Source organism: Vollenhovia emeryi, unplaced genomic scaffold (genome assembly GCF_000949405.1).
Source record: "Vollenhovia emeryi isolate VEMERY1.0 unplaced genomic scaffold, V.emery_V1.0 DF939134.1, whole genome shotgun sequence".
Taxonomy (NCBI): Eukaryota; Metazoa; Arthropoda; class Insecta; order Hymenoptera; family Formicidae; genus Vollenhovia; species Vollenhovia emeryi.
In genome coordinates, this window is record NW_011967232.1 from 1601103 (window position 1) to 1624672 (window position 23570).

Below are 23570 nucleotides of genomic sequence, written 5' to 3' on the forward strand. Positions count from 1 at the left end.
AAATGGTGCGAGCGTGAAATCCTCAGAGGAAATCAATGTGCGTTCGAAATAAGAATGAAGACGGAGCGCGCCAATTTCGTTTGCGTAAATTGCCATGCGATCCAATCTGTTAGAACGACGTGATCCTCTATACACGTATATACATCCGTATTTCCCGCTGGCTTACATAATCGCAATAAAACGACGTCACAGTAATGTTATGCCGTTATCCCGTTATCAACGTGAGATTGTACATTACACGTCGTTGTTATAAACGACGCGTTTATCAAGTGATAGACACGCTCATTATGAGGCGTATGACCAAAGCCCGTACTTATGACAGACAATCAACGACGTAACTGCGGCTTTAATGCAAATGCGAATTAGTTGTCGGATAAAATCGATGAACCCAGTTTTGCGTTATCGCTATTAAAACGTTAAAAGTCCTCGCGATTGAATGCCACGACATTTCACGATAAACATCTCTCTATTAATTATTAAATACTTTCATTTATACCTAATTGATTTCCTAATTTCCTACTTTTCTTTTTTTAGACTTTCACTTTTTGTCAACCATGTGAAAATTATTGTCGCTAAATTACTTGGCCGTTGAATTAACGGCAGAGAAATTTATTACATTTGCGTTTTAAGGACGTACATGCCTTTCCTCGAGATCCCTCATTTATTTGTTTCTCGAAGTTCAAGGCAGAAAATATTTCATAATACTTTTACTTAGTGCGAGTGCTGAGACCGCAAAAAGATACCATCTTTCTATGACGGAACAAAGAACGGAAGGGGGAAAGCAATACTTCGTGATTCTACTAATCGCCCGTCAGTGACAGTTGTGTGCACAGGCATGTTTTTCTTAGTTATCGTACTGTTTGGACGCGTTGCCTGTATCTATTCGTATAATAGTGACTGAGGACGCCATGTATCCGAGTATACGCGTAGAAATAGTGGAAAGGGGGGAAATAGTGCAGACGGAAAAAAATAGAACTAAAAACAGAATCTGCAGGTTCTCTCGAAGGACTACTCTCATGCGCTACGTACTGTATGCACGGCAGCCGAGTGTTGACTCTCGAGTTCTTCTTGATCCTCATAGTCGCTACTCTGGCTCGGCGACAGTCCCTCCTCGCCGCTACTCCGACTCTAAAATGTTGACACCTCGCAGAGACAATTCTAACGGTCGAATACGAAGGGAGAAGCGGGCACACTATGATGGATCTAATAGCGCGCGGATGCTGTTAGACAGGGCAACGATTACGGGCATATCGCTAGGTAATATCGGACACGAGACCGTCACCGGTGGTGTGAGCAGGTGTGAGAGGCACAAGAGGTATGAAGATACAGTACCCAATGTCACAAATATTATGTCGTACGTGCAAGCGCGAGTGCCACCTCGAAAGTGTCTATTATAACGTGCGACTAGTGTTTAGATATTATTACAACCTGTAATCCAAACCTGTATATTATTTTGGCTTAAGAAAAATTTTTGTAGTACCTATGTACATGTATAATTAAGAACTTATTATTTATTCGCAATATTACCACTCCACAAACAATTGCAAGATAAAATAATGTGGATACGATCTTTCTACACTGATAGAAAACATGATGGTTGCAGTTACCACAATCTTACTATAATTTATGATTATTTTAGGAGTCAACCACATTTTTATTATTCTTCGAACTACGTAAGTTATGATTGACCTAACAATGTATCATAGATACAATAATGGTCTATGCAACTTATGATATGGCTGTCCTAAACCAAAACGAGCTTTTAATTTGGTAAGGTGTACTATAAATATTGCAATAACAACCACAAGTAGACTTGCGACTAACTACATGTAATATACTACATATTTTTCTATCAGTGTATTTATATTCGTTGAATTATCTTTAAAATATGTAAAATTGCGCGTTTATTATGCTACGTTTAATATTCCTTTCGAGGTAACGTTCGCGATAAACTAAACAGTAGCAGCAGATATACATGAGTCAGGGGTTAAGTATGTAAGTGTTACACACGACGTGTTAACCACGTTACACACTCGATATGTTATATCAATAGAGGGGGGTGGGGTGGGGTTGCGTGTTACATGAGAAAATAAGTAGCGTATGCAGGCTACGCCGGTTTAGATGGGTTAGTGATATACTTAATATTGGCGTGTCAGTGTGTGAGTATTATTTATACACATAGAGGCTGTCAGTGCTGTGTAGGCGTCAGAGCAGGAAATGAGGCACCTTACTCTGGTGCTCTCATCAGATTATGAGGTTCTCCAGTTTTTGCTTAAACGTCAAGCACGATTATTATAAAGTTGCACGCCCGACTATCACGATTGAACTACAGTAAAGATACAAATGAAATATATAGATGTGTGTAAAGCGCAAACAGGGCCATGCTTCGACAACATTTTCAGAGATTTCATTTTTATCTCGGGACCTCGTACTTTCATCGGTCAATTATTTTTTATAATTCTATTAGAATTCGAGGTCCGACGAGAGTCCCGTTATTATAAATTGAGGAAAATTAAATATTAAAAAATACAATCTCTTGTAACTTCTAATTTCGAATATCCCAGCGATTAATCTCTGTATTACGTACGTCATTTAAAACTCTTAATTTCTTATATATTTTTATAATAATAATAATTCATCTTTATCACGATGCGTACAAACATCGATCGGCGAAAAAGAATGGGAAAGAATTATTAAGAAAGCACACATTTCCCGGCAGTTCAAACAAGATGCTGGTAAATGCTGAGGCTCTACCGCGGAAGTGGTATCCGATCGTTATCAAGTTTGCGAAGTCGACGAAGAATAACGTTTGCTCGGCGGACGAGGAAACTGGTGGATTCGACGTGATTTCAACGCAACCGCCGCATCGTCGGGCCGTCGCGCCCGATTCCTCGCAAACAATCCGTAAATCTCGCTGATTCTCATTGTCCGCCCGTCCGACGGATGGATCGAGTGGCTCTCGGTGCCTGGATTCACCGAGGCAACACACCGGAAACTGACCGTAGAATAGCAACATCTCTCTCTCGAACGTACCAGCCGTTAACGTTGTATGGCGATCGGCCACGGCGCGGCATCTCCGTGAGGAAATCCTGCGATCTGACCGACCCGAATAAATCTATATTCGCGAACACGCGCGTCCTCACACTTGCCGCATCTAATTAGCCGGAGTACTCTCCCGTCTTTCCGAAGATACCCGGACAAGCGTACACAAGGGGTGGGTTAGTAGTATGGAATCGCCTGGGTGTGCCTGCGGGAGAGGTAATGGGGAGAGAGAGCTACGTGGTCCATAGATTCGGCAGATACGAACATATCTGGGAACCGGGCGGCGTTGCGCGTTGCTTTGCGGTGACGTTGCGTCGGTGACGGTGTTGGTAACGGTCGTGCTAGTGGCGGCGGGGTGACGCTGATTGGGTCGGGGTGAGACCGAGTGGTGATGTTCGTGATGATGGCGATGGTTGTGACGGTGCTCGTGGTGATGCTCCGGCCGACCGCCCACCGGAGGCTGGTCGCTCCTACTCGTGTCCACCGACACAGTCGACAGTCTCGAGCTCACACTCTGCAGCCCCAAAATTAAATAAATCACGCCGTGACGTACGCCCGCGAGAAGGTAGGCGCTCCGACCTTTCGCCCCGCGTTGTACGCCCATGGGGATCCGCGCCGGTCGGATCTGCGCTTCTCACGGGGGAGATCGCGCTTGGGCGAGGGCTAAGGGAACCCGACAGTACCCACGTCCTGTACCCGCTGCGCTTATCGCAGCGCAGTGACTTAATGTAATTCCGCTATGGAGTGACGGCTGCGATCTAACGGGATTTATCCAGACTGGATTCGGTCCTTCGATATTACGCCTCGTCGCAATAATATTACCCGCGACTTAACGAGGTTCGTGACTTACTTGGGGCACGGTGATTCGGTAATTCCGAGCGGAGGAATAGCGAGGCGGGGCAACACATGCCGTTTCGTTCACTTTCTCAATGCTAATTAAACACGCTACCCCTAAACGCGGAGAACACATCGCAAAAATTTATTTTTAACGCTGGCTGTTTACCAGATGAAAACGTTCCGCCTGTACTAAGATATTAGCGCATGTAAGACGGTACAACTTGATTGTACTAGCAACAAAGGAATTTCCGCCTCAACACGACGCTGTTTGCAGTGCAACGTTTACAAAGTGATAGTTGCCCGGGATTGTCGCTCGTCGGCAACGGACTTACCTGCACGTCGCTACTCGCGTAATCTCCGCTCTCACGAGAAGCCCTTGAATGCGTTAAGGGTATAATCGTCGGCGGATTATTATGACCCTGAGGAACGATGAGGCCTCGCATCGTCGATGTCGCACCTTTCCTCGAGCGATCGCGCGGCAAGCTGATGTCGCCGGCTGTTCGAAGAGAGATCACACCCTCGCCCCGAGTCTCCGGCCTCATATTCAGCGTGAAACATACCCTGATGTTCGATCGTGTTATTTAATCGCAACGGATAAATGTTGTTTCTTTTTTTTTCGTAATTTACAACTACTCAGATCTGACGACGAGCTGTCAAGCGATCGAATTTGTCGCCACGATAATAATAGCGAGACTCCCGGTTTTATTTGACACTGCGAAAGCGTTACCTTCCATTCTGGATAGTCGCGGTAGGTACCGGACCGCCGCTAGCCCCCATAAGAAAGTCCTCGGGATCCGACTCATAAGGCGGCTCGTCGTACCAATGACCGCCTGGTCCGGGACCTAAACCACCTGCACCTCCGCATCGCGCGTCTTCATCGTACATGTACGTGTCATCTGCGAATTATCGGTTTGCTCTCTGATTTGCGAAACGTTGGAACTGACATTTCCAATTAGAAATTAAAATAACGTCAGCTTTGTGTATGTGGCATCCTACCAGATTTTGCAAAACTCAAATGTAGCGGAAGAATAACTTCGACAAGTCTAAGCATTGGAGCTGATTATTATTAGACTATTAGTCTGAGCATTAAAGAAGAAGGAAGCATTTTTGATCGCGGCTATTAGAAGAAAAGTAATAAATAAACGTTCGTGTATCACGATATATTAATACCTTCGCAAATGCACTGACAATTATAAAACCGGATATAAAATATTAATCATGAATGCCGAGTTAAATTACGTTTAAGGACAACAGACTTAGAAATTTAGATCCTCTTTTTGTGCAGAAACCTGGGAATGACAAGCGTGCATGCGATTATGCGAAGGAAGAGAGAGACGGAGGTAGCAAAGAGAGGGTTTGGAAAATGAAGATGGCGGGTACTAACAATAACGAGATTAGTTCGCGTACGCGAGGGGTTTCGCGTCGCAATCGTGCCACGGCAGCTTTATGAATAGGAAATAAAACCACCGCAGTGATGATAAATCGACAATAAAGAGCATAGAGCATATTCTATTCACGCTGGAATTTGTAAAATAACATTATTCGCTCATTGCAATTACACTCTATCTTTAATTATTCTCTATTATACAAATTCATGCGTTATTAGTTTCACAAGTACTTCTTTGTTTCATTATTTAACTTTGAACGTTTGAGAATCTCACGTACATTTTTAATGCAATATAAATAAATATCGAATCATATGTGAAACAGGCTTTTACTACAGTTACATTGGATTATTTATTTGCCGCGAGCATATATTTCGTTACGATAATAAAACTAATAAAGTTTAAAACGATATAAACTGATGTAATATGAACATACTAATGTTACCGTTAATAAATTTTATATAAAAATAATAATGCCGAATAAAAAATTAATTGTAATTATCTCTCGAGCGTCTAATAAATATAATCGTTACATTTCAATAATTTCCTTCAATAATAATATAAATCACATAGCAGTTCGATTTCGAATTCAGTCACGATACGTGATATTCGTGAAATAACGTTAGATTGTTTATTGCGATGAATATTTCCACATGCCCCGGTGGTCGAATTGATATTAAAATTATTTAGACATTTAACATCCCGTCTCGGCTCTTATTCCTTTTTTCTTTCGACTGTGATTTTACATTAAGGCCTTATGAATTGATTAATTGTGTAAATCATATAATTTTCTTGCACACAATCTCAGAGACCCGACCTTTCTCACTACATTTCAACTCGCATTATTGCTCATATTTTATTCCATCTTCTCTTTAACACTCAATGTTAATTGGACAAACTGTGTATAGAAAAAGCTTCTTCCCGCCTCATTTCCCGCTGCTCTCTTTGCGAGGCGTAGATATCATTTCGGCGCGCCTTCGTTTTATCGTAAAAAGCTGCTGAGGCTACGGGGAGCGAGATTTCGTGAAAAAGACTACGAGGGGAGCCATCAGGAAACGAATGCTCAAAATGAGTCTCGCGAGAGTGAGCAGCACATACGAGGTGTCAGGCATTTGGGAGTCGATTCTCATACCGGCTGGCACGTGCGCGTTTTGTTCAACGTGCACACGGTCACATTGTCGCGCACACGTACGGACCTACATAGACACAGGGGTGCAGAGAGGGGGCGGGTTATAGGTCGTGGAGAGACGAGGCGACAACTAGCTGGAGGTTGGTCCTTGATGTACTTACCCCCAGGGAGCTGACCCCGTCCGTCTCGTCCTAGCTGCATTAAACCCTGCCGGATATCCCTCAGTATCTGAAACAGCACAATGTCGACGTCGTGAGTAAACGTTTATCCGGCATTGTGATTAAAACTGCTATTAGCCGCGCTCGCCCCGGTGTTTGCATACCGCGGGATTGCTTTCGTCGATTTCAGCGTGGTCTCGCGGGAATATCGAACGGCGAGCGCCTGTAAGATTGATCGCGGAATACGCGACGCGAAAATCGCCGGTTTAAAAATCGTACCGGGACAAAGTGATTTTATATTATGGAAAATTTGCTCTTCCCATTAGTTAGCTAATGAGAAGTGAAAGGAAGGTATCGATTTTCGAGTTGCCATTAAAGGCGCGCTCTTACGTATTCTATAAGATTACATTGTACGAAGGTACATGATGGCTCGTGTGATTAAATGAAGATGATGATCCGATATAATCGATGCGGAAGAGAACTCATTATCCGCGATCTCTCATCACGCAAGAATACTTGCAAGTTGATTTTTATGTCTTCTTGTTAGAGCGAGTTTATTAAATTTAAGCGCGACGATCAGGTTTAATCCTCGAAGTCATCGTGCACATTAGTACAAAATCTATAAAATGTTATTCAAATACGCCACAATATCTCGTTAAACTTTGTAGCACGTCCAAGTATCGCTTCCGCGCAAATTGCGTTTCTACGTAACTAATTGAAGCGATGGCGCGCCTAAGGACTGAACTTGATGCCGGGAGATGCCCGGCCGCCGGTAGCGCGTAATCACGTGTAATCTAAACGGTATTACCGGGAACTTACATGCGCGGGTTCTTTCACGGTGGATAATCGCCGTTATCCGGCCAGTGTTGGGACCACCATCGATGGTTTTGAGATCTTCGCGGCCGCGTGGCGGGGCGAGGGGATGAAAGAAAGGATAAAAGGGAAAGAGGAACTGTGTACATATATCGCGGTTTTTCTACGGTCGACGACCGCGAGCCCCCTCATAATCGGTGGAACAAAACGAAAAGCGATTATCGGTCAGGATGTTGCAGACGTAATGCCCTGATGAGGGACAGCCCGGTCGAAGGTAGTTTCCTGGGCGAGAAAAAAAAGGCCGGAATAGCAGCCAGGGCGGAAGAAGATGAGGAAGCGGAGGAGGTTGCCGAGGTGGTCGCCTGCGGCCGCGTCGGTCCCTACCGAACCGAAGTGGAGGCCAAAGCGGGGGAGCGCGAGCGGCAGCGAAGGGAGGAGAACAGGAAGGACGCGGTGGAGAGAGCCAGGGAGAGAAAGAAAGAGGAGATTCTCTAGGGGGCAATAAACCCACGAAGGTAGAGGTGACACTAAAACTTTTACACGGATAGCGACCTTTATTTCCATATTGCTCGCAGCCTCAAAGGAGCATGGCCGCTTTATTTCTTCCGACGGTCCTCTCCTTCGGTATCTCCGCCCTTTTCTCATTCTCGCCCCGATCCGCGCTCCCGTGCTGCCCCGAACTCGCGCGCGGCCCGCGACGCCGCCGCGGTTTTAGGCAATTTCAGCGGCTCTTTCTCACGCGGCGCCTCTCCTTAAAACTTCGCAGAATTCCGCGAAGCTTACGTTCGCGTAATTAAAACTCCCGACTCGCGCCGTTACGACGTTCGCGCCGTCGCCGTCTACTTTTACGCGCGCGACCCTTCGCCCTAATGGGCAGTTTTTGGCAAGCAGCGACAGTAAAGAAGAGAGTCTCCTTTCGCACGGGGAGAGATTTGCAAGGATACGCGCCGCACGTAACGAGCCGCAAGCTGCGGCTACGGCTGCGACGCTGCGGCGTTACTCTCGATGTTGTTACGTGCGAAGCGTGTGTAATGCTCGGGAATTCTCTCGCGTGAAGCGACGCGTTATACACGCGTGCACCCGCTTATGCATGAGCCGCACGGTACACATGATTGCACCGAAACGGTCCCGTTTCACGTCGAAACCGCCACTTTTCCCTCATTACTGGGTATCTTTGGAATTTGCAGGATATTCCGCGTATGCCGTTACGTCTGTTATTTCCTACGTAGAGACAAGTTTTTTTTTACTCAATTTCATTTCTACTTTGTTTTCGTGAAAATCTTTTCGCGCGCAACACCAACTATCTTAAGATACGAAAATTTTTTACGCGGGGGTAAATTTTATCTCGCATTCGAAAAAGAATAAAATACTCTTGTTTACCGACGTGAAACTTAACTTTAGAAAAGTTTTATATTTTCGAGATATACTCTTGCTTTTGTATGCACATTACGCAAATCGCAGTAAAAATTTAACATGCCCTCGCTTTCAACAATTGAATTCTCTTATCAGAAAATTGTAAAATCGCGGTGACCAGAATAGATGAGCCAGCAAATAATAGCATCGTGGATGAGAGAAACTGAGAAGAGAAAAGACTTCAATTTTTATACAACACGTGCTATACGAACTTTTTAACGGAGTTAATTTTTTAATAAAGCTGCGCGCGCGACATCACCCCGAGTGTCCCTTTCAAGTAGTTAATTTAGTCCGCCCTCTGTGGTCTCCTTTATATATATTTCTCTATACCGCAGATAAATTAACGATGATAAATTCTTTGCCGAGGATTATTATGAAAAATTGACAAGGGAAGGGTATTATTTACCAAAGTTAATCTTAGAAGAGATCAGATCGGCTGAATCAGAGATTTATAATGAAAAGGGTTGTTTATTAAAATTTTCATAGACGCTCCGTGGAAAGTTAGCCGATCGATTTTATCAAAGTTATTCTATCCTGATAATTCTCACGGCTTTCTACGTTTTACTGAAATTTTCAAGCCTAGCGTTCATCGAATTGTTCAATGCCGCGCACTGATTAATTAATCACACTGTAAAAAAGGATGTAAAATTACATACATAACAAGTGTAGCGATTACACCATTAATAACGAAAAGATATAAATTTATGTACTTTTACAAAAAGATTTTTTCCTCTTTGTTGTGTAAATACTTGTTTATGTATGATAAAAAATTGCAAAAAATTGTAAAGTTTACACAATTAAAAGCAAGCATTTAGTAAATGTGGCCAGCTGAGGTCAATTGACAATTGAAATTTTATTATTACTAATACTGGCAATCTGAAGAAACATACTTGTTAAACGCAAGCAGTTTACTTATTATATGAGGTAATAAGTTTGCCTACAAGGTGTAAATTGATGTATATAAATGTACACCTTTAATAGATGGTCCCAATATTACACACTATAATAATAGTAATTTAACATGTAATTTTGTTTACAGCGCACATTTGCTTTACTTGAACCAAACCACACCTATAGATCAAACGTTACCAGTGTTAAACAGCGTAACCCAATACGCGATGCGTATCCCTTACGGTCCGCGATTGCACGCGCAAAGCAAGAAATGATGCAGAAACTTTCACGCTGGACGGGCGCACGATGCGAAACCACGCGGCGGAAAATAAGAAAAGCACGAAACACCGGTGCGCGTATATCGCGAGATCGTGCATAAGGAATTCACGACGCAACGTCGCGGTACGCATTGACGATTATGATGATATCACGCTGATCTGGCTACTTTGCATAATAAGAGGTATCGAGTTGGCGAAAGACAGTCAGAGGAAGGGGGTTGGTAGGGAGGGTACGACGAGCGGGGAACGAGCTCGCGCGCACGTGAAGAGGAGGGGGAGAGTCGAGGTCTCGGTGATAGCACATACATGCAAATTTCGTCCTGCGAGAATTCCGATGCGGGAGGCAGGATTGTATCGGATAAGAGAGGCCACCGGCTCCCAGGGCCAATATCAGTCGAACAAGAAGAGGGTTGCCGATGATCTAACGCGCGCGGGACGGGAGCTGCGGGAAGAAAATAAACGGGCCGTGGCGCGCGGTTTGGTTTAATCGCGATAAGACACCGCGCCCGTCCTTATCGCGATCGGCCACGTACGATAACGAAAATTGTCGCTCGCGCGCGAAACGCGGGACGTGAGCGCCCGCGCGCGAAATGCGGCGGGGTATATCCCTTCAACGGAAGCGCCGCTTGGCAATTTAAAGGGAACGGAAACGGGGACAAAACTCCCCATTTGCCGAGGGATCGGGCGGATTTAATCGCGAGCGCGGCTGCGGGCGGCACCGAGAGACGCCGTCGGATCGCGTCGGCATTGGCCCTCCCGTCCCCGCGCGAGTCACAAATAAGTTTGTTAGCGAAAACCGAAGATAAAAATTTCATTACGAAATTGGGCGATAGAGATGGACTTAAGATTTGCACTCACCTCCTCGTGCTCTTTGTGAAACCGCTCTTTCTTTCGCAGCGCCTCTTGAACTTTCAGCTGAAAAATGCAAGGGGATGGAAGCGTTTCTTAAGTTTCGTTTAAAAAGGTTTTATCGACGGTAAAGCGACTTTCTCGCGAGAGCGACTTGGAGCATTCCAAGTGAATTCAAGAATCACGATTGTATAAGAGCAAGCGTAGCTTTCACTCGAAAATTTTAACGTTACTAACGGAAACTTATTGTATATTATCCATCTTTACTTTTCGACAAAAAATATTTTAAGAGTTATCTGATGTTGAAGAAAATAACAGCCACAGAGCGTCTTAAATATTATAACTCGAATAAATGTAATTTAGTGCTATTGAACATTATTTTACAGAAGTAAAACGTGACTTACCCTGTGAATGGTTTCTTCGAAACTATTTGGTTGACCGCCGTTCATCTGCAGATACCTCAATCGATCGTAATCTCGAGGATCCACCATCGAACGAAGAATCGTGTGTCCCATGTCGGGTCCGAGACCCAAACCGCTTTGTAGAACACTGTCAGGCGTGTCTACCTGTAAAGACAATGAAAAGCACAGTTGAAACTACCGAGGTAAACGTGATTATTTTAACAAATTATTACAAATTAACTAAATATTCACAAAAGTCGAAAATATACGCGTAGACAACATTTTTATACTGTTATTACGACAAATATTATCATATGCCTCGGTGGTCGAATTGATGAGACGCCTGCCTAGAGTGTAGGGAGGTCCAGGTTCAAACCCTGGCTGAGGTAATATTTTTCGCAATAAATTTTCTGTACTATTAAAGATGCCAGTCTCAAGAAAACACTGACGCTGTTAATTACCGCTGGCGACATTGAAGAATTCTGATTAGTTAACTAAATATTGTCAAGAGAAATGCATTTCCGTTGGCCGAGTCAAATTGTTTCTGTTTTATCTTAGACATAAGAGAGAGAAATGTAAAACACACAAATTAATAAAATTTGTACGGCTTAAATGCGATAAACACAAATTTGAAGGAACAAAGGACTAAGAGCCGTGACAGGGTGTTAGTGTCTAAATATTTCATTCTAAATTTATTGCGAAAAAATATCACCTCAGCCAGGGTGTGAACCTGGATCTCCCTCTATAAAACACACAAGTCGTGTATTTTTAGCTCAATAGGGTTGAGACAAACAATTAGTTTAAGACAAACAAAACGTATAAGTCAGCACCTCGATCAGCACTATAAAAATTTACATAATCAACAAATTCGCCTCGGTGAGACACCTTCGGTTGGCAGCAGTCGGAAGTGGAGAGGTATTGCTCATAGAAATTTTGTATATCAATCTGGAAAAAATGTAAGTCACGTCTCGATAACTTCCTTTTTCTTTCAGATTCGTGTCCCCTTCTATATTTCTATCTTCTATCTGTCTATCTATCTTCTCTACAATGTAATGTTACGCAAATTACTTTTGCGCGGAGAGTTGAATTTATGCGAACGTCGTGAAATAATGAGAGTTATAATCGTAGTCAAGACATTGATTATAAATGATCGTTTGTAGAGATCCTCGCAATAGTTTATTGCGATCGTCGTGCAAATCCGCCTTCGCGCGGATACATTTTCGTAGGGAGACGTAGCATTCCCTTTCATAGAGCATCTCCTATTCTATAGAATGTCGGGGCTCCTTAAAAGCGGCTGCCATTTATTCTCGCGACGTTCCTGCCGCTAATGGGGCTCGTGCATAAGATATTCAGGACGCGGCGAGGGTCGCCATGGAGATCGTCAATTTCTCGTTCTTCAGTCCCGCGGGAAGAGAGTGAAAGAAGGAGAGAGGGAAAAGAGGAAATACACGACGCCGTGTATTTTGGAAAAAACGTAACGCGAGATTCTAATCGTGCGGGCGAAACGGGCGATGCTACGGGCGCTGCGTTAGCCGAATGATTAAGTAGAAGCCCGAGAGTTTCGTTCCCGCGGTAACTTGAAGACAAAGCCCTCAAAGTATTTACAAAGGACCACCTCTTCTACGAGATTAGCCTGAGTAGGGAAATTCATCTCCCTTTCCTTACTATTTTAAGCGCGTCTTCACCACCGTCGTCGTCGTCGTCGTCATCATCGTCGTCGTTGTCGTTATTGCTGTAGCGTCGCCTTACAACGAACCATCTCCGTAGTGGAGGAATGGTTGAAGGTGAAAATTATCGCGTCGACACTCTGTAAATGCAGCCTATAGAAATTATTTCATACAGTGCCTTCAAGTCATTGTTACTGAAGTGGTACAGAGATAACCGAGCAAATTTGTTTGTAATATCAATTGTGTCACTGCAATTCTATATGAATATTTTCTACTAAAAAATGTGTTCTGAAAGTTACAACTGCAAAGCATTGCGATAAGATTTAATAATATTCAGGTGCTTGAAAGAATTCGCGTACTGAATATAGTCAAAGTATTCATATGTGCTATTACATAAAATTCGATGCTGAAACCTGTTTTTTTCTCAAAAGAAATAATTTTGTATCATTTTCCATGTCACGTTTTTAATTTATTTATGAATAAAATTATTTTTTTAACAAGGCTCAGGTTCTTCCATTCCTCTCTCTACATATCACGTTTCCTAGTTCTCCTTTTAGAAGAGATTTATGTATAGAACTATTCCCATAAAATTCATCAATTTGATAAAGCCTCAAAATTTCAAATTTCTGAATAAGTTATGTAAAAAGGTATTAATATGCTAATAGAGAGACGAACGCGTATAAAGTAGTGCGCCTCGCGTATCTCGGTATAAATTAATGAGTTATCGATTTTCATAGGTGGTTAATAGAGCCGTGATTAGAATATCGCGAATGATACGGATAACAAAGTGCCAAGAGCGAGATATAGAATTAATTTTACTTGCAACACAACTGAGACAACGTAATAATTCAACTAGTACTCTTTATTCTGGTGAAAAAAGAACATGTATCTATAATTGGAATAATTTATTATCTTGACTCTTTTAAATGCGCTCTCTAAAAGTCAATCAGTGCATCATAACTGTGAATCAGTGAATATTCATTGTTTTCCGTGATAATCCGCTGATTGACTTTTACACCCGGTTTCACCGACGACGTTTAACTTTAAGCTTAGCTTGATTCGTTCTTTGTCTCCTTCCAACTGTTACTCTAGACAAACATGAATTAAACTAGGATTAAAGTTAAGCGACGTTTGGTGAAACCGAGTCTCAGAGAGTAAGAGGTCAATATAAGAAGTTATCTTTTTCGTCCTCCAAGCTTTTATCCCTTTTCGTAGCTCAAGTTTATATAATCGAATGAAGAAGCGACCCGTTGCGAACAAATATCGACCCATCGCGCATCGGTAATCTCGATGCCTAAGGAAGAAAAAGCCGTGTTCCGCAGGCACAACGCCGGGACGATTACCTTGCGGTGCGCGATTTAATTAAACCACGTGGTATTTATGTTAAACGGATTAGAACCGTTTGTTTGCGCTCGCAGACTGAGCTCCTCCACGGTCGCGGCTGTAGCATCCACTAAGCCTGAATAATACCTAGAGACAAGGCTGAGAATTTACGTCGCTCCCCTGTTTACCGGCATGATGTTGACTTTTTCCTCTGGAGCGGACGACGGAGAGCGGAATAACCAAAGAAATCCCAAAACCCTGGAGATGCGTTTTAAACGCATGCTTTATCCGCGAATCTCTCACGGTAGTCTATGTAAGCTTCTGATACGACGATGTTATCGCGGATTACTGTCCTTTATGGTATGCCTTGGAAGACGAGTACGTATCGCGATGTCTCCTTTGTATTACAAAGTTATCTTAGAATTGTCCCGTAATCTGACATCGTTGCGCCGTCCGCTCCGCGTAATCTATTGAAATCATTTTCCAATTACGGCTCTTCTCTTTATCGCCATTTCAATGGTATTACCTTCCTTTCAAGTAGCATCATACAATCGTATATTTACACAATTTAAGTATTTCAGCTTCGGCAAGGTTAGCAGCCTACCGAAGATGAAGTAAAACCAAATGCTCGAAGTGCCAGAACGAACTGGGTAAAACAGGCTTCAAGCCTAATACACGAGGAAGAGAGAGCGAGAGAGAGGAAAGTATTTCAGAATGACGTTAAACGTCCGCAAAGATTCGCGACGAGTTCTCGATTGGGCGGACGTTAAACAGCCCGGCAGATTCCCACGGCAATCACGCGCAACGAATACTCCATATGATAACGAGTGGATTCCGTTGCGCCTACGTTCGTGCCTCGTCGCGAGTTAAGGAGCGCGCGGCGGTCTACAGATACAAATAGCAGTCGCTCCGAGAAACAATTTTGCCCATTCATCTACCGCGGTAAGATCGACACGGTAATACATCTCGTCTGGAAATAAATGTTGCGATTGCGAGTACGCGAACGCGCCCCGTCTTGGTACGCGGCTGATTTCCATCAGTTAGCGTCCGACCTGCGCGACTCACCCGGCCCTTCCGGTCCCTCCCGGAACGAGACCGGCGTAGGGCGCGAAAGATTAAGCGATCGCTCTCCTTCGCCGTTACGTAAATCACAATAAACCCGTCGCAGCCCGTGCAGCCCGGGATAAATGGCGGAACGTACGGCGTGCGTGCGGGGAGATCTGTGTTAGCTCGCTCGAGCGGAGGCTGGTGTCCGAGGGGATGGACCGCTCACGCGCGCGATCGACGGCGAACGGAGCGACGAGCAGTCAGGAAGAGGCACGAGAGGAGAGTAGCGGGGGGGGGGGGAGGTGACGCGAGGGTGGAGAAGGGTCAGAGCAGCGTGTATATTTTTAAGGCCAAGCAGTTAACTGGCCACCTGGGGCGGACTCTCCTTACAGGATCGGTTTATAGCCGCTCTCAGTCAGCCGCGCCGTGCCGCCTACCGGTTAATTTATCCCGGCATTGTTATTGCCCCAACGCGGCCTCCGAGAGAGGGGAAAAAGAGAGGCGGAGAGCCGCCGCACCTCGCCGGACCGAGACAGATGCGCCGCCACGTAGCGTCGTGACAAACGCAATTAAGCATCTCACGACTTCCTGCACCGAGAGAAACCTGTAATCTGGTCATCTAGCCAACTCCGTAGACTCCTACCGGGGAACGCCCCGCGGCACGGGATCGCCGTAACAGGCCGCCGGCTGTTGCACGGAATGCACCTCCGAGACCTTCGTTCGCCGCTCCGCTCCGCGGCGACAGTGGTCGTTCCCCGCCGGAGCGGGACCCATCCGGATCGCCTCCCCGTGCGACCCTTATCAGGAACCGAACCTGATTTACGAACACGGTCCGGTCGAGTAACGGCACCGGCGACGTTAAACTGCTGCGATTTGTTTCCCCGGTAATAACGCCGCGTTCCGCGAGAGAGAGAGAGAGAGAGAGACGACGACGATCGCGTTTCAGGTGCTAGAGAAGCGGACGAGGCCGCTCACCTACGGCGACTCGCCTGAATGAGAGACTGAATTATCGGTTCCTCTTAAAATTACATTCAAGAAAGATGTGTACCGCGGGACAGGCGCGCGCGAGATTGAATTTACCTCCTCGAAAAACGCGCCGTTAGTCAGCCTTTGTGTAATGAAACTTAATAAAACTTTTGCAACGACTTCTGTGTAACTTGGTAACTTCGTTGTAAAGAAAAAATCCCCCTCCTCGTTGAGAAAGAAAGGTCGAGTTTCTCGCCGATAGTTCACGGTCAACGCGAACGCCGGAGATCCATGTATTAATATAGTAATTATAAGTTATAACACGCGAAACGCGATTATACAGCTTGCGATTTCGTGGATAGGGTAATATGCAATTTGCTCATCCGTCTGCTTGCGGGATCCTCTCGGATCGCCGGAGGACACAGAACCCGCGAATAAGGTTACTACCGGATTGAACTACGGAGTTGCGTGTAGAATATCGTTTCCGAGAGTTACGTGTAATGAACATGCATGTGCGCTCGATTAAAATAACTATGGATCACTAAAATAACTTGATTATGAAAGTGTATTAATATGCAGTATCGCGTCCAGCTTTTAAAGGTAATCTAATGAATTCATATTAATCTATTGCTCTCTCCCGTACTACATATATTAATATCGATTCAATTCTGATAAGGGATTTACCATTTATCAAATTTACTGCGCGCGAGATCGAACATTACGAGAGTGTGGCTACGATTTTTTTTTCTTCCGCCAAATCTGCAACTTTAAAAAAATTGATAATTTTGTAAGAAACAGTTAGAATTACTTATCAGTGCTATAAATCGTAATCTCGGGAGGTATTCGATAATATCACGGATTCGTGTCGATTCCCAACCATTCGCAAATATACACGTTATCCATGGCGTGAAAAACCCCACCAACAGACTAGATTCGATAAGTTGGCGCTTTTTACATCCCATACCTCGATAACCATGGCAGCCCGCGTCGATTCTAATAGCGACGGTCGCCTCGATAAACAGACATGCGCCGCGAAAGAGATCCGATCTTGTTTGGAATTCCGCCCAAGTAACACTGGGCGATAGTCCCAACTCCCTGTATCCCGTACTGCAATACGACGTGGCGGTGGACCAGTTTTCGATTCCGGTCACGGGCGTAATCACGGCACTTAGGTAAAAGCGAACGCCGTGGGACGAAGTCGCCGAAGAGCGAAAGAGAGAAACGTAACGGGTCTAGCGCGGTATCAATGTGCACATACATGCGCGAGCGAGGAGCCGTGGAAACCTCCGTTTGCGGGTACGTTGCGGTGGCCGCCAATGGTCGCTGTTTATCGATGGGACGAAGCGACTTCGGACACGTCGAAACCGCGGCGTGCACCACCGCATAGACGGCGGCTATTATCGGAGTAATTGAAACGTAAAACGTGCCCGCGGTCGCAGATGCTCTCCTCGCGACCGATCGCACCCGCGTCGTCGATTCGGCACTGATCGAATGTCTAGACCCAGGATGACCTTGTCGCATCGGCGTGAACCGGGCAGTTGTCCGAACTTTCGAATAAATATCGGACGGCGCTGTAGAAATTCCTCTCTCTCTCTCTGACCTCGTAGCCGGACCCGTTGACTATCAAACGGTACATTCGAGTCACGGAAATGATGGTGCCAGTTAAACGAAATGAGATTGCCTTCTGTCCGCTGCGAAAATTGGCACTGCGGAAAGGTTGTCGGCGTATAAAAGTAACTGAGAAAAAGTAAGAGCGGAACGTGTTTATCTTTTCCATGCTTCTCGGCGAAGAAGTAGTCTCGCGTGGCCTGACATATAAAAAGTGGATTTTAACGCTGCTTCCAGGTAAGTCATGTCCTGTTTTTTTATCGGTCATTCGTGCGCGCTCCAATTTCAAGCATGTAATTACCAAAGTAATTTCCGTGATAAATTCTCATTCAAAAATTATTTATCTTATTTAAGCGCCATCCTTTCTTTTAATCAACATCGTGATACGCTCGCACCGTCCGAATCGTTTTTTCATTAACTTGTAAACGTTCCTCGACTATACGTACATTTATTTGTTCGGATGGGATATTCCGGAACGGGATTGGTTGCTCCAACATGTATTGGAAACTGCGTACAATATCGCACATATCACGTGCCAGAAGATAAATGGAGCTTGCGGGAACTGCGCGGCAGTGAATCTTGGGCAAGGTTTACGAACGGAGCGGCGGCACGAGATTATCTGGCGCATCGCAAAATCTACGGTGCATTATATAAATTTGAAACTATTCGATAGAATTCAATCCCGAGGCACATCTCAAAATATCGACAAATATATCGCGCCGACAGTAGTAAACGCGTATACGTATACATGCACATATATATGATCGATATTTTATTAGTAAATTTATATATATATGTATACAGGTATGTATATTCACTGATAAAATATTGATCCTCTGTGTGCGAACCAGAAGCATGCTTATCTTATATTACACGATATAGAATTACTTTGAGCGAGTAGTTTCGTTCGCAAGCGTAATCATGATACTTAGCGAAAACTATGTTAGAAGGATGGAAAGCTGCGGTTATCTCGAAAAGTAACGTCGGCTGCAATAATATCATTGTGCACATAGGAAAGGAGGTAAGCAGAGCTTGCAAGTAACTACATGGCTCGAGAGTGCCGCGGAAGTTGCTATTTATGAGCTAGTCAGCGCGGAAACTTGGGTCGCGCAGTACGAAACTCCAAACTCGCGTTATGAATGGTTATGATGATGTAGGTGGAAAGATTTTTGATAGCGTTAACAATACGGATCGATAACGAGAGGATTTCTTCGTGGGAATGGCATCGCTGCATCGGGCGAACCAATGAAATTGGAACGGCGTCTCATCGCGGACACCTCGCTCAGATATTCGCGACACCTGCGCTGTTTTTTCTCTAACGCGAATCTAACGCGATGACACGGACTCGGTTATCATTTGGAAGGGCGGTATCTTTTACGAGCACTTTACAATATTAGTTCCATGCGGGAAGCTTTCCCAAAGTAGGCCTTGTAACGCGCGAGACATATCTGCGTCTCGGAAGTGAAAAGATTAACATCATATACTTGGGCACACGCCATCCATTTCGCTCTAAAATGGAAACTCCCATTTCCAAGACCTGTATACACGTAGCCATCTAAATGCGCGAATTTTCATGAGTCATTATCATTCCGTTGAGAGAAATTATCTTTAGTAAAAATTTATTAAAATTTCAGATTCGTCGAAAAAAAAATACTGTTAAAGATCGTTACTTCTGCATTGCTGAAGCAAATAACTGAATAGTAATCGTCAATTAGCTAAACAAACGGAGGTTGAATTCCCGTTACATTTGCATGAGATATTTCACGAAAAGCGAAACATCTGAAAAAAAAGTAGATAATGCTCAACATTGTACGCAACGAAACAATTAAGAAAGCATCTACCAGATAAAATGTAACTTTCAGAAAGAAAATTAATCGAAGATGTACTTAAGAAACATGTTTTTAGATTGTTAAAAGATAATCAGCCGCTGTCATAGGATTTAATACTGATCTAAGATTTAATGAAGTATATATTTAAAAAGTCTCTCTTTCAAATTGTATTAAAAAATGCATTGTCCCGAAATACGAAACTGGCACAATTAACGCAAGTATACAATTCTGTACTGTTAACTTAAATCGATACCGAGCAATTTCGAGCTTCTTCGGCTCATAAAACAGTTTCGTGTACGACCCATAATTTAAAGGGGAATTTATCGGGAAACGCGAAAATAGGGGTAACGACGACGTCGTAAAGGCATCTTGCGGCAAGTATGGTGAATGTGGTATGCGCACAGTTTTGGATTACACGCAATAAAGGTATACATATGGCAGACACGGCACGGAGAAACGATTCATCGAGGCTCTCGCGCGCCTCATCTGTGCATGTGTCCGTTTAAGCGCAGAAACGGGTCCTGCGAGATTCGCCCGATTATTCGGTCATTTGAATCTTAATGCTGATATTTGCGAGAGAATGCGCGACCATTTGCCCTGACAAAGTATTCGCGGCAGCTGGGAGGGAACATGGCAAGAGACGCGCAATGGCAAGCTCGGCTGTATATACATGTACATACATAATAACGATGTAAAGTATATTCGCGAACGTAGGTTGCTGTGTAAATAATAATGATGAAGTTGAATTTTCGATGGCAAAATATTCTAATAAATTGTTACGATAGAACAAGCTGCGCATACAACAAAAATGTATCTTGACATTACTGAAAAGGATCACGCGTTAAAGACGCAGAGTTATGAAAAGCATTTAGATTAGTGAAAATATCTCCGCAAATTTATAAAACACACTCCTCGGTTCAGACGGAGTAGAGCACGGAATGTAACTTGTTGGATTATAAGAATTGAATAGAAAATGTGAGACGCAAATATTTTCCTTTCTCAATTTCTTGAAAAGTTTCTCTAAAGTCTCCCCTTTTTCTCGGGGAGTTTGCACTTTCCATCAGATATTGTACCGTCTTTAATTTAAACACTAGAATGGCGTAGACGGAAATAAGGTGTAAAACGAGAAGACAGAGGATCGGCCCGCGACGTGGACTTTCCGAAAGCAGTGCGCCCGCTTCTGAAACGTCGCCGGGTGACTGTCATTAGCCGTGAGGAAGGCAGCGCTGGTGAAGCAAGACGGCCCTGGCGTATCAAGCCGACTGCACCTCGTCTAAAATTTAGCTAACGAGATGGGACGTTACGCCGCTGGCATCTAACGACGGGGAAAACGAGTCCCGGTTATGTCTCGAGCGCGATGGGGTGTGTTGAAACGACGACACCTGCGGTAGAAGTCGGGAGACAAGTATATGCGAACGAAAGTAAATGGACACCAGCAGTGCAAGCTGGAAAATACGCGTATGCTAATCGGCGTATGTCGCTTGGACCAGTGGTTGTCCCATCTCCGCTTTAATTCCGGTTAGCGAACTTTAATTCCAGTTATCGCGCGGACGTCTAACTCTTTTGTTTGCGTCTCACTGGCACCACGGCTCGCGTAATATCGTCGGAATTGTCCGCGGGTTATGATTGAAAATAATCAGAACGTTGTCTCTCCGCGAGCACATATTTCTTGTCACCCGTGACTTGAGCGTCGCTGATACGGCGAGGTCTTCGAAGGTTACCCGAGTCCGTCTGCGTAGGACATTTGAATTTTAACAGCAGTACTTATGAATGTGAATCCATGTCCTTACCCGCTCCTACAAATTGCACTGTAGATACAAGCGGAATGTAGCTTGCAAGACAAACTTCTTGTCACTCATTAGACCGAATGCGTTTTTTTAGCAGATAAGGAATTCATTATGCATAAATGAACTATTTCGTGAGAATTGAATAAACATCAGCTGATAATCCTCAAGCTACGCTTGTATTATTATCCCAAGTCATTTATTTCTTTGCAGAGCTACGTTCTATTGAGGAAAGTTATTCTACAATAGAAGGGAAAGTAAATAGAAAACGTTATAATATCGAGCGGACGTTATAAATCACTCGCCAAGCGTTCCAAATATATAAGAAAATTGTAGGTAAATCTCAGACTACAGATATAAATTATACTACAGACAAGTCTATAATTATAGTGAAAATTGATTGTATTATAGAGAAACCTACTTGTCAAGAAATCTATAAACGGTAAGTTTAACAAGATAATAAACCGTGGCACATGTGAATTTATTAGATTGTCGTTATTTTTGATAGATCATTTTATATAGATATTTTCGTTTGATAACTGAATCGTTCTATTAAACTCCGTCATATTTTCAGCTCATAGGGATATTATAAATATACCCTGGTCAATGGATTTCCAATGACGTTCCAAATTACCTCGCCTCACGTCTTCCGCGATGCATTCGTATCGTAAAGGAAGACGCGTCTTTCTTGAGACGGGGACGAGGAAAGAGGACGCACCTGAAAGAGTGGTGGAGGAGCAAGGTTCGATGCAAATGAAACGGCGAGGTCGTGAAAAGAGCCATGGCCCTCGTCAAAATGTTTTACGCGGCGCAGAAGGTGTACGTCATAGATATGTGCCGTATGCCGATCATATTTCATGCAAATTTTCCACCCTCGCGGCAAAGTAGCCTCGGTGAGCGGACGCCACCCACCCGCTGTTCGCCATTCGCTTCGCGGGGACTTTCCTGCAAGTGCGGAAACTTGGAGGCTCGCCCGGCTAATTATGAGGGCTATTTCTTCTGCCAGCGACGCACGAAACACGGAAATTTCCTCGCCACGTAAGAGAAAACGCAATTTCCACGTTGTATTCGTCCCGCCGGTCTCCGCCCGCCCATCCCTTCGCGCTGGGCGCGATCTAATTTAATGATAATGAGAGAGAGAGAGAGAGCCGCCCGTGGTTTATTCCGATTTCATTGCGTGCGAAATGTGGCCATTCTTCGTCCTGTAGCGTGCCAAGACCCGTTGTCCTGACTTTTTCCATCTCATCGGCATCGGTACTTGTGCCACGCGGTAAAATCTCCCCCGAGGTCACGGGTTTATTCTCCTTTTGCGTGGATAATGATGCGCGTTAGCTTAATTAAACTTTGCCCATTTCAAGTGGCACGGTTTTGTTTGACAAATTTTTATCAAACACAGTGACGTATCTAGAGGGATTTATATTGCTCTATAGTTATTTTCCTCATAATTATTTGCATCGATAAATATAATTTGACAATTTCAGAGGGTCATAGCTTTGTGCGACAAAACTGCAGAAAGATTATCGTAACTGTTCACAACAATTTTTCTGCTCAGGCCCTAATACTGAGTTTTATGTAATCTCGATTTTTAGAAAAACAAATCATAGGCGTTGCGTGGGCATTACTTTATCTTATTTTATCTTTATAATGCCCCAGCGAGGCCTAATGCCCAAACTAATGCCCAAAAAAAGCCTAGTAATGCCCAGTAATGCCGCAAATCTGTACGCCACAATGCCCTCAGCGGTTTACCCCTCGTGCAAATCTTTCGTGTCATAATCACTTGCGTCGACTTAATAGAATAATCGATCAATGCTCTCTATTGGATACATCAGGAGGCAATTTTTATAGTTATGCACTGAAAAAAAAACAGCATTTTTTAGTCCTACGAAAGGAGAAAGAAGTAAAGATAAAATAAATTACAGAGCGTACCATATTTGAAACAATGTATATCGGTAATATCCAGGGGCTGCGGTATCGGCCGCAATATTTCTCACTGCATTAAGCGAGAGTCAAGTTTATGTCGAAAAAAATGCAAATCCAATGCGAGTTTAAAAGATAACCGGCGATGGTCACGCGCTAAGTCGTACTTCGGGCTCAGCTATGTTTATGAATTGCGGGCAAACAGCCTTAATCCGAGCAAGGAGGTCCGATAA

General features: G+C 44.1%; 1 protein-coding gene across 3 annotated transcripts in view; it reads right to left on the reverse strand.

Moving 5' to 3' along the window:
• LOC105567803 (SAM and SH3 domain-containing protein 1-like) overlaps positions 1-23570 on the reverse strand; it is a 359731-nt gene that overhangs the window by 8461 nt on the left and 327700 nt on the right. The window contains exons 6-12 of one of the 3 annotated variants that reach the window (XM_012022997.1): positions 11200-11361; positions 10805-10861; positions 6555-6621; positions 4607-4775; positions 4212-4440; positions 3308-3556; positions 1030-1128 (exon numbers count right to left, since the gene is read on the reverse strand). In XM_012022997.1, coding sequence (XP_011878387.1) covers positions 1030-1128; positions 3308-3556; positions 4212-4440; positions 4607-4775; positions 6555-6621; positions 10805-10861; positions 11200-11361 — 1032 coding nt within the window. The remainder of the gene's footprint in view (positions 1-1029; positions 1129-3307; positions 3557-4211; positions 4441-4606; positions 4776-6554; positions 6622-10804; positions 10862-11199; positions 11362-23570) is intronic. The other 2 variants (XM_012022998.1, XM_012022999.1) reach the window with 2 other exon arrangements.